Source organism: Pteropus alecto, unplaced genomic scaffold (genome assembly GCF_000325575.1).
Source record: "Pteropus alecto unplaced genomic scaffold, ASM32557v1 scaffold398, whole genome shotgun sequence".
Classification (NCBI taxonomy): Eukaryota; Metazoa; Chordata; class Mammalia; order Chiroptera; family Pteropodidae; genus Pteropus; species Pteropus alecto.
This window is the reverse complement of record NW_006442497.1, coordinates 3,690,162-3,701,890: the sequence shown is the minus strand read 5'-3', so window position 1 is coordinate 3,701,890 and position 11,729 is coordinate 3,690,162. Positions and strand designations below refer to the sequence as shown.

The 11,729-nt window shown below is 44.9% G+C and overlaps 1 protein-coding gene and 1 long non-coding RNA gene across 4 annotated transcripts in view; one reads left to right on the top strand and one right to left on the bottom strand.

The window, feature by feature from the left end:
• LOC112471414 overlaps nt 1–1,062 on the top strand; it is a 2,902-nt gene extending 1,840 nt beyond the window's left edge. For both annotated transcript variants that reach the window (XR_003043292.1, XR_003043291.1), the window contains 2 exons: nt 590–683; nt 830–1,062. This is a non-coding gene — a long non-coding RNA (uncharacterized LOC112471414). The remainder of the gene's footprint in view (nt 1–589; nt 684–829) is intronic.
• The window catches only part of DNAH2 (dynein axonemal heavy chain 2), a 98,406-nt gene continuing 86,973 nt past the window's right edge, over nt 297–11,729 (bottom strand). For both annotated transcript variants that reach the window (XM_025040132.1, XM_025040131.1), the window contains 14 exons: nt 10,744–10,870; nt 9,060–9,246; nt 8,705–8,853; nt 8,370–8,553; nt 7,945–8,135; nt 3,002–3,193; nt 2,667–2,851; nt 2,194–2,422; nt 1,965–2,116; nt 1,728–1,842; nt 1,060–1,236; nt 887–961; nt 560–710; nt 297–451 (listed from right to left, as the gene is read on the bottom strand). In XM_025040132.1, coding sequence (XP_024895900.1) covers nt 297–451; nt 560–710; nt 887–961; nt 1,060–1,236; nt 1,728–1,842; nt 1,965–2,116; nt 2,194–2,422; nt 2,667–2,851; nt 3,002–3,193; nt 7,945–8,135; nt 8,370–8,553; nt 8,705–8,853; nt 9,060–9,246; nt 10,744–10,870 — 2,269 coding nt within the window. The remainder of the gene's footprint in view (nt 452–559; nt 711–886; nt 962–1,059; nt 1,237–1,727; nt 1,843–1,964; nt 2,117–2,193; nt 2,423–2,666; nt 2,852–3,001; nt 3,194–7,944; nt 8,136–8,369; nt 8,554–8,704; nt 8,854–9,059; nt 9,247–10,743; nt 10,871–11,729) is intronic.

Here is an 11,729-nt window from a genome sequence, read left to right as displayed (position 1 = left end):
AGCGGCTCACAGGAGCTCCCTTCCGTCCTCTGTAAGGCCAGGGCTTCCTCCTCCCCAAGTCCCTACCATTTCATTGAGAGACTTAAGGCTTGTGGTTGCGGGTGTTTTACTGCACTGAGCTCCAATACAATTCTTCCACCTTTATGGCTATCACGCTAGGTATCTCCAGGGCCCCATCGCACGACAAATTCAACCAAGGTCAAGGCCTGAGTGAGGTCCATCCTCGGTCTGAGGTGCATTGTCAGCTTTGGCTCCTGGAATCCCCAACCCTCTCTCAAGCCTGAAAGAAAGCCGCCTCAGTTGTCCAGGCTCATGAGTAGGGCAGTGCCCCTTTTGATCCAGTGATCAGATGTCATGGTCCCACAACGGAGGTCGATGCCAATGACAAAGGAGGCTCTGTCTGAGCTGCCTGCCCGGTTGGGATAGTAATAGCAGGGACAGGAGTACATGCCTGAGGGAAAGGAGAAGAGGAGTCAGACCCCTGGAGCCTCTGGGAGAGCAGAGCAGAAGCAAGTATGGGGGAGGGCTAGGGCAGGCAGGTCTGAGGAGGCTGTCTCACCCTTGGCACTCTTCTTTCGGCTCTCTGTAGGCCGGAAATGGATCGTGGGCATGAGACAGACAAGCTGCATGGGCTCTGCCTCCACCAAGCAGGAGTTCTTCCGGTCCCAGCCAGCACCCTCCAGGTACAGGCCTCGAACCCAGACACCATCCTGGGGAGACACGGGGACAGGTTGGGGGGAAGTCTAGATAGACCCTTGGTTGCCAGCACCCCTGACCTGCTACCTCTCTCCTCCCTTCTCAACCAATTGTTTCCCACCTTTGTTCCCAGCACCCTCTTCCACCAGACCCGCATTTGCTTAGAGCCCCAAGCACAGCTGGCTCCCACCTTGGGTGGATACACTAGGTTGCTGTCATCCACAGTGGAAACAATAAACTCCCAAGAGAGGCTGTCCACTGAAATCTGGGGATCGAAAGTGAGAATAAGAGAAGACCCTGAAGAGGAGAGCAAAATACATGTCCCCAGCATCCAATCCCCATTACATTTTCCACATGGCTCACATTGTTTTGGCGAGCTGAAGACTGCAGTACAGCGGTGAGGAAGCCGGTGGGAAAGGTGAAGCCAGACAGCCAGAAGATCACAGGAGGCCGAGCACGGCTAGCCCACAGTTCAAATTGTTCCACACGCATAGCCAAGTCCCGGGTCCATGCAGCCAGTGGCTTTTGTGAGGGATATGCCTAGAGAAAGAAGCAGTGTGTGTTCATTCATTCATTTATTCATGCCTTCAAGTTTTTATTTTTAGAACTCAGAGCAGATGTGAGAAGACTATGTAGTGTCAGTCCCTGCTCCCCAACTTCAATTGGGCAAAGCACTCCAAAAGCCAACTCCCAGGAAAGAAGCATAGAATGACAACTAATTTTTGACAACAATAGTAATAGTAACCAGTTACCATTAATGAACCACCTACTAAGCATTATGCACAGTACTAGGAATCCTTGAAACATCCCTGAAGATATTAGTAACTTGCCCTGAGTAAGCCTCTAAGTTAATAACTTGTGCAAAGTTGGTCAGTGAATGGCAGAGCCAGATTTCAACCTTGAACCTGTCTGGCTCCAAAGCCCAGGCTTACTACATTTTGTTATATGCCTACCTAGAACAAGGAGATTGGGGGCATAAGGGTGAGAGGAGAGCTCATTGTTGGGTAGGATCTACAGTATTGTAATCTTGCCTTTCCCCAGAGTGGAGGGACATGGGCATCAAAGATGCAATTGAAAATCTCTTCCAGGTTTGTAGACATGACGATGAGGCCCTGGATGCCTTTTTCCAGGTCTGTCAGTGAGAACCTGAGCAGAACAGGGTAGAGCATTACAGATGAGATGGGCCTGGAAGAGCCATCCTAGGCAGGGAGTGAAGGCCTTTCCTCTTGTCCCCTCCCCACATGCCACAGAACCCCTTTCCATCTTACAGGATGGTCTCCATAAGCTTGTTGTATCTCTGGATCTCCTGCAGAAGGACCACATTGAGGGGGGAGGGGTCCAGAGCCAGTACTTTTCGGGTCCCCTCATAGTCGATCATTTCAGGGATCTTCTGTTTCACATCAGTGGCCAACTCAAGGACCTGACAAGGCAGGAGCTCTGAGTACAGCCTTTTCTTCCTCATGGCTTTCCCTCCCCTGGGTGCCTGTCTGTTCTTACCTTCTCTTCCCGGCTCTGGCCTCCAGCACTGGTGGGTGTAATCTGAGGTTGCAGAGAAAGCAGAGTCTCAAAGAGTGTTCGCGCCTCAGTAATCTGAGAGGCCACATCTGCATTGGGGTTCTGGCCAAAGGCCTCAGGGGGGTCCATGCTGGGCAACATGCTGATGTACTCCTTGTAAGAGGCCAGGCTCCCATCCTTAGGGATGCAATAGGTCTCCAATACTGACAACCTGGGGAGCCACAAGATACTTATTACCACATTGTGGGGACTCTGGGGCTTCAATGCCAGGCTAAGACCCCAGTCCCTATGTATATTCCATTTATCCACCTTTCTGCTCTTGTTCCCCCTCCCAATCCCAACATACTGCCTTCTCCTAATCTCATTCTCTCCTCAAACACTTCCTTTACCCCCAGTCTTGCCGCCTGGTCTCTTTGTATCCTCTAGCCCCCTGTTCAGTGCCACCTCCCTCTCACCGGTAGAAGGGGGTTGATAGAGACTGGTCACAGAAATAGTCATTGATGTAGGTGGTGAGCAGGCGCCGGTCCCAGTCATCCGTAACATGCCCACCATAGTTGACACCGGCAATGAGGTACTTGAGTGCATCCCAGGGTGTCTCCTCATACTCATCCAGATAGAGACTCAGCAAGTTCTCTGACACCTGTACATGGTCCCAGCCCACACCCCAACCCCATAGTTATGGCAGGAAGTCTTCCAGTGGGGCCTTAACGTGGGTTTTCTGTAAGTGGATATTCCCACAGGGGATCCAAGGAGAGAGGGCTGGGATTAGAGACCCCTGGTTAGCACAAACCTCAAAGTCAGAGTCATTGAAGCCATAGACAATGTTCCAGCCAAGCTGCAGGAACTTTCTGCGTTCAAGTAACACGGAGTGGAAGAAGCAGAGTGCAAACAGCAGCTTCTTATACTTGGCAGGTTTGGAGCAGCGTGAAAACTGTGGTTCCATCATCAGTTGGTAAAGACGTGTCATGTTGGCCTTTAGGCCCTGGGGATAATGAAGTATAGTGGCGAGATGACATGCATCTTGCTTAGTCCTGCCACTAGCACCACCATGTACAGTTGTGGAGATTGCTCACTGCACTGGCTGATGGGGTGAATGGAGGTGAAATCTAGTCTTTAATCTGCATGCCAATATGTGAACTCATTCACAGGGCTAAGTGCCTTTCTCGAATTCAAACATAGGCACTATGTGGGCTAGTGGCAGCCCTACTTTCCTGTCCTCCCACTTTTGATCCTCTCAACAACAATGTTCCCAATGGTGGGTAGGTCAACTCGATTTTGGAGTAACAAAAAACAGGAACGAAGATATATGTACAATTATGAATGAACAAAATCTATACTATTATCTGAAGAGGTTCATTGTAGATTAAAAGAGCCATAGAATATCATCGAGGAGGAGCATTCTTATGTGATTGGATTTATCAGGCTTCATGAACAAGTTGGGATCTGGGCTAAGTCTTACAAGTGGGACAGATATGACTAGGCTGAGGAGAGTGCCTTGGTTTCTAAGAGATGGAAAGAAGTGAAGAAATAAAGACACAAAGGGGAGAATAGTGAGATGATGAGTCTAACAGAAGTCAAGTGCAAGTGCTCAAGTGGACTAAGAAGGGCCATTAACAAATGTGGATGCAATAACAATGGCAGTTTGAGCCATTTGGACTTGATTCACCGGGAATCAGAGAGCCAATTTCTGTCAAGTAGAACAGTGATATGTTGAAACAGTGTTTTAAGAAGGCTCATCTATGATGGACAGAATGTAGTAGTGTGAAAAAGTGAAGAGTATTGGATAAAGAAGTAACAAAAAGAAAGTATAATTTTTAAAATGTCATTTATAACATCATCAAAATATGTAAAGTAGGAATAAATCTAATAAAGTGTACACATCTTATGGAGAAAATTATAAAACTTTATTGAAATAAAGAATAAATGGAAAGACTATGGATTAGAAGGCTCAATATCCTAAAGATGTTGGTTTCCTCCACATTGATCAATAAGATTTTGTGTGTGGAATCTGACAAGCTAATTCCAAAATTTATGTTAGAGAATAGTCTGAAGAAGAATAAAGTAAGGAGATTTGCCTTACCAGCTATGAAGAATTATTATAAAGCTATACAGTAATTAATACAGTCTATAGTGACCTCAATATAAACAAGTTGATCAATGAACAGAATACAGGGTACTGGGAGAATTGGTTATCCATGTGGGAAAAAAATTAGACATCTACCTCATTCCACACTCACACACAAAAAAAATCAATTTGAAGTGACTAAAAACCTATATGTGAAAGTCAGATTATAAAATTGTTTTGAAGACAAGTATAAGAGAGTGCCTTTACAAACTTGAAGCGAGCAAAGATTTCTTGAACAAGGCAGGAGCGCAAACTAGAAAAAAGAAGATAGCTAAATTTAACCTCATAAAAATTAAGAATTTTTACTTGCCGAAAAATACCAAAGGAAAAAAAGACAACCAACAAAACATATAACTGACAAAAGATTAGGATCTGGAATATAAGAACTACACAGCTTGAAGAACAGCATGAATGAATGTCAAGTCATAATGCTGAATGATAAAAGCAAGTTGCAGAGGAATGTATACAGCACGGTTCCATTAGCTATCTAAAGTTTTGTGTTCAAATTGGAAAGAAAAGAAAGTGACACGCACAATATTTAGAACAGTGGCTTCTTCTGAGTGAGGAGGAAAGGTGATGAGATTGGAGAGAAGTGCACCGAGACTTCAAAGAACACGGTAATCTTCTTTCTTTCATAGGATGATGGGCACACAGGCATTTATTGAATCTTGATTCTTTATATCATATATATTTCATAAATATTATTTTGCATCTACTAAATATTTAATTAAAAAAAAAAGGACTAGATGGTACGTAGTGATCCAAGAATATACTCCAGGACTATACCCCAAACTGCCAACTGGGGGCTGTGATTATGGGGACTTTCTTATTTGAAGTAAAACTCAGATGAACCACTGTCCTCTTGACTATTTGGGCTGACTTTGTATATCCTGATGCAAAAACTGGCCTCTTTCACAGGACAACAAAATGGCAATACCTGATCTAGAATGGATCCTGTGCTGGGAGGGGGGTTATTAAGGATATGATTGGGTCATTTAACAAAATTAGAATATATAATAGATTTATATTAAAATATTGTATCAATTTATTGAAGGTGGCAACTCTGCTGCAGTTATATGAGAACATCCTTATTATTAGGGTTGAACTATTTAAACTGAAATACACTAAATTAGCAGTATAGGACCACGATATATGCACCTTACTCTTAAATGGTTCAGTAAAGGTGTGTGTGTGAGGAGAAACAAGAGAGAGATCAAATAATATGGCAAGTGGGGCAAAATGTTAACAATAGATGAATCTGGGTAACATATTGTGGGTGTTCTTTGTACTATTATTCTTACAACTTTTCTGTAAGTTTTAAATGATTTCCAAATAAAATATTTAAAAATATTGGCCTCTTTGTCAGCTTCCAAAAGAAATTCGGTTGTGCCAAGTAAACCCTGAACATTCTACTTCTACTGAAGGTGTGACAGATTGCAGAGAGATTATGCCTAGATTATGCCTTTCACAGAAAGCACTCCTGGGCAAAGCCAGGGTGGACCCTCTCCCCTCAGGACCGCCCCATTGCAGAGCCATTCTCTCTGATTCCTCTCTCTCTCCTCCTAGGTTTCCCTCAGATTCATCATTGCCTCCCGCTTCATTATGCAGACTTAAATAGCACCTACCTCCATGCTTACACACCTCTACCCATCACAGAGTGCTCAACCTAGCTACCAAGGCACACACCTCTCGCAGGAGGTATAAGAATAATAGTAATAGTAGTAGTAGTAGTAGTAGTAGTAGTAGTAGTAGTAGTAGTAGTAGTAGTAATTGAATAAAAATGTTCTGTTACACCAGGGACACATTTCTGGACTGTTTGATATTTTTCAATGTGGCACAAAATACTTTTGTTGGCAGCAAAAAATAAAGGTAAATAAAAATCAACTTTAAACATATTTTTTAAAAAATTAGTGGCTTTATTAACAAAAATAAGATAAGATAATCTATGGTGGAAAAGCTGATGACTTGTTTTGAGAGTGTGAGATTCATGGTGCTGGCGCGCTAAGAAGAAATGTTTTGTAGCTAGATGGAATTCAGACCTGGAACTGAGTTTGATACTGGAGCCAGAGATGGGGATTGGAATTGAAATCAGGAAAAGGACAATTTCCCTATCAAACTGTGAAAGGAAAAAATGTGAAGAAAAGTGACAAACACAATTCAAGGACTAAGTCTTAAGATCCAACAACAGGACAGGAAGAAAAAGAAACACAGAAGCAATAAATGATGTGGCGCGAGAGAGAGGGAAAACCAGGAGTGTGTACCAGAGAACACTCCTGGGAAAGGGGCAGTCAGCTGTGTCAACTACCCAAGGTGGTCAAGGAGGGTTTAGAACAAGGAAAGATGGCAATGCGTGCCATCTTTCAAACCGTACTTATCTGTTGAGCATCTACTATGTGCAGGTCCCTGTGCTAGCATAGGATGAGCAAAATAGTGAGAGAGAAAAAAACCACATGTCTTCGGCCTTTCTGGAGCTTACAGTCTTGAGAAGAAGGCAGGTACTGATCAGAATCACACTAATACACATAAAATTACTGCAGTGGTAAGGGCCAGAAGGAGTGGTAAATGTTTTATGAGAGTGTGCCACTGGGATGTTGACCTAGACATGGAGGTCAGAGGCTTCCTGAGACTAGAAGGGACAAAGGAAAGGGTGGGGAGGGAAGAAGGGAGAGTGGCATGTACAAAAGCCTTGGGGCAAGAGAACATAGGGTCCATTGAGGAAGAACAACAAAAAAATTTTAAATTAATGGTATAGGTAGAACAAAGTAAGTGAAGGGGAGAATGGCAATGGACAAAGCTGGGGAGGTGCCCGCTGGGATACACAGGCCATGTTAAAGGTTTTGTTCTTGACTAAAAGCAATGAAAAGTTACCAAAATAGTTTCAGCAGGGGTAACTGGGTGGGAGGGATGTAGCAATATCAGATTTTTTTTAATTAAAAAAGATGAAATGTTGCCATTTGAGACAACATGGATGATCTTCAGAGTACTAGGCTAAGTGAAATAAGTCAGATGGAAAAGGACAAGACTGAACGATTTTACTTATAAATGAGATATAAAACAAAAAACAACAAATGAACAAACAAAAAATCAAACTCATAGATACAGACAACATGATTAGATTTTAAAGAATTAGTATGATTGCATTTAATAGTGACCTTGTATTACTGGAGATAAAAATTTCAATAGAGTTGGTAGGAGGGAAGGAGAAAAGGGCTGTGAGTCCAGCAAGTGTGACATTAGGGAGAGAATGTAAGGAAATGCTGGGAGGCTAGAAGATTCTGTGGATTTACTCTTCAGTGCCTCAGTTTCCTATCTGTAAAATGGGTGAATACAGCATTTGTGTATTAAATGAATTAATAAATGTAAAGCACTTAGAACAATGTCTGGCACATAATAACAATCAATAAATGTTAGATGTTACTGTTATGTTCTAAGAGTTTGGCACAAAGAGAGAAATGAGATAGAATTTTTTAGAAGACACTAGAATAAAAATTTAAAAAAAAAAGTGCTGTTTTGAATGTTTTAAAGGTTAAGTCTTCTCTCTGATGCTATCAGGAGGAAAGGTAGACCAAATGGCATGGTTGAGGCTGGCTATCTATAGTCACCCATACCTTTGGTGGTTCTGTGGTCATCTTGATACTGGCCTGCAAAATTGAGATAGGGAAGTCGGGGTGGGGGCTAGAGCTGAGCCAGAGGCGAAAGGAAGGGTGAGGATCCTCCACCTGCAGCTGTTCCACTAGTTTGTCCAGATTAGGCATCCAAGACAGTGACAGGTGGCAGTTAGCCAGGAACACCCAATGTCCTGCAAGGAGATACTGATTCAGTGGGACCCTTTCCCTAAGGCCCATTTGTCCCCACACTTTCCACCTGATTGTGTGTGTATGAAGGAGGAGGGGTCGAAATGTGCAGGTCTGCCACTCCTGGGGCCTTCTAGAGAAGTGAAAGCTGCACTTATGGTAGTGTGATTGAAGTTGGAGGTTCTGGAGAATAGGATCAGGGTGAAGGATGGGGTTAGAAGAACTGGAATGACACTGACCCAGAATCACACCCTCTCGGAGGAGTCGAGCAGCAATGGGGGCCTGGCCCTGGCCCAGGGACAGGGCGTGGAAACGTTGTGCCATGCCTGTGTGCTCTGCCAGCTGGAGCAGGGCACTAGTGGGGTCCACACCAGGGGACAGGATGAATACCAGTGGGGTTCGTGGAGTTGAATCTTCCATCACCTGCCAGAAGCACAGGGTATGGCCTCAGGCAGAAGGCCATGTAAAACAAGTGGGAGAAAAAGGTTCAGTAAATGCATATAGTAGACTGGAACAGGAGAGGGAGGCAGGAAGGACCCAGGGGTGGTGTGGGCAAGGAAACCAAGCCACTGACCAACTTCATGTTTAGTACAGGAGGCTCAACGAAGCGGGAGCCAAGATTGGAGACGATGAAAGAGGTAACACAGAATGCCACGCGGTCCTGTCGTAGGGAGCGAACAATCAGCATCCGTTGCATTTCATTGCAGGCATTCTCCCACTCACCTGGAGATAAGTTGAGTAGTTGCAGGTAGAGTCTGGAAGAGCAGGGAATCTAAACAAAGGGGCACCTGCAAGGAATGTTTTGCCAGGAGGCAGGTGCCCTGAGGGGAACTTGGAAGAGAGGATGAAGACTATAAGGAAGGGCAAGCATATGGGCTGAATGGAGGGAAGGAGAAAGGTGGGAGAGAGAGGCTTAGACGCCTGGGCACCTGGCAGCATAGCCTTTTCCGGAGTGGCATTGGTATACCACAGGTGCCAGTCACGAGGATACTGTTCAAAGGAGTTCATGAGTCCGTGGAAGTTGGTCAGTTTGTCTAGCTCTGTGATGTTATCCCAGTAGGCATCTGCAAGCCAACTAGTACAAGGGTTATCCATTTGACCCTCTCGATCCAGGACCTGGAGGGGAGGAGAGAGGAGAAAGAAATTGACCAGTAACATCTCTAAAGAAGAGTCACTTTTGAGGGGGGTGGAATTCAAGATGAATCTTGCATGAAATGGAATGAAAAAATGAGTACAGGAATCCAAGATGGATTGGAATTCATCTTTATTGGGGAAATAAGGTCTAAGTCTCTCAGACACTGTGCAGAGATATTGCAGTTCAAATTTAGGGAGCTGGCGCCCTCTGGTGGTTATCTGGCAGTAATGTCTCTTACCTTAAGGATAAAATTGGTAGCCTCACCTTTCAGAGAAGTGCAAACTGTTTGTTAGTTCACTCACTTATTCACTCTCTTTAACAAATGTTTGTTGTTGACCAACTATAAGTTGTTTCAAGCACTTGGGATACATCATTAAACAAAAAAGACTAATATCTCTTCCCTTAAGGAGCTTATTTTCCAACATGGGAGGACAGATAATGAACCAAAACATAACAAATAAATAAATTAGTAAGTTAAAGATGGCAGTGCTATGGAAAAATAGAATAAGTTGAGGAGGATAAGGAAGATTGGAAGTGCTAAAGGGCAGCTTGAAGTATTAAATAAGAAAGTCAAGGAGGTCTCATTGAGATGAGATTTGAATCAAGTCTTGGAGGAGGTGAGAGAGAGGCCAAGTGTACACCTGGGGGAGATAGTTTTCTGGCAGAAGGAATAGCCAGTGCAAAGGCCCTAATGTGGGACATGTCTGCGATGGCAAAGAGGCCTGTGCAGCTGGAGTGGATGGAGTGAGGAGCTGGGCAGTGGCAGACGACATCAGTGGTGGGGCAGCCATTTTTTAAAGAATCTCTCATCTCTGTGTTGAGAGATTGGGGGTAGGGAAGCATTGGGAGGCTATTGCTAAAATCCAGATGAGAGGTGAAGTAAAAGTGGCAAAAGAATGAAACTGTTGTCCAAGAGGGTGGGAGAATGACTGGTCCAGGGAAATGTGGTATTGTTGTCTGGCAGTTTCAAAGGCCCACTTGAGGTTCATGATGGTGGATTTAAAGTGAGTCCAGTGAGTGTGGGTGTGTTTTTCTCCAGCCGTGCTCAGCTACATAGGCCACACAGGAATAAGAGAGCTGGATTTAACCAGAGTGGTAGTTTTGCCGGGCAAATGCAACACGGGATGGCAGGGAAGGGGCTGAAGTGCTTGCAAGGGAGACAGTGTCATGGTGACCATGGAATTCAGGTTGGGAAAGGAATGCTTTGAGAGGCAGTGAGAGAGTGGCAAGATCATGCCAACTAGTGGGTCACAGATAAGAGGACCTCCAAAGCCCACCTGTGATATGAGCACGAGGGCACATGGCAAGTCACCCCCACAGCTCCAGGGAGCTCGCCATACAATATGCTCCTGGAGGTTCTCCTCGGCTCACTCGATGGAGCCTTGGACATACCCTCCAGGTCTAGAATCCTCTTCATACTTGTCCCCATCTCCAACCTTGACCACCCCATACTCGGATGTGCCCTCCGCCCAACTCACCACACCCCCACGTAGAAAGAAGTTGTACTCATCCATGTTGAGCTTGCCAGAAGTCTCCAGGATTTTGGCGCACATCTGAAAACTGAACAGTAGCTTGTGGCGCTCAAAAAGGGTACGGCAGGTGTACCTGGGAGAAGAAAACAGGAAAGATGGAGGAGGCAGGACACTCAGCATGAATGCTTAGCTGAATGAAGATTATACAATCACAGAGTCCTACACAGAAGAAGGACCATCACCAACATCTAATCCAAACCTTCTGTAAACAGCCAAGCACTCAGGAACCTAGAGAGAACATGTGATTTTCCCAGAGTTCACTGGTAAAATCAGTCATTCGTTTTCATTGGAAAAAAAAAAAAACCAACATTGATTGGATTATGTGCTAGGTACTCTGCCAGGTCCTGAAGACACAAAGATGAATAGGCCAGAGTCTCTGTCTTGAAGGAAGTCAGGTAGCGTGTGAAGGACAGATGAGAGAGGCCACTGATTATGCTATGATGTGATGAGTCCTACATGGGGTGGCAGTACTGTTGAGGGGTTGCAGAGCAGGGGTGCTCACCCTGCCTCGGGAACATGGGGGAAGTTTCTGAGAGGAAATGCTCTTAGGTGCAGCAGGGTTATTGAGTGATGTAGAAGAGGAAGAGAGGGAAGGACTCCAGGGAGAACTCAGAGCAGGAGCAAAAACAGGGGTCAGGGGTGAGGGGAAACAGGCATAGAGGGCAGTCAGTAAGGTGGGGAAAGTTGAGGCAGGGGAAGCAGGTGGAGACCAGGTCACAGAGGGCTCTATGGGCCTCCCAAGAGTTTAAGCTGGGTGTCGCATGGTTGGATTTGTGTTTCGAAGGCTCTCTGGCAGCCACAGATTGGAGAGGGACAAAGGTAGAGGCAGGATGACCTGTTAGGGAGATGGTTGTGCAATTCAGAAAGAAAGATCATGAAGGCTTGAACTAAAGTGTAGCTGTAGCGATGGGGAGAACCAGGAGGGAACAGCT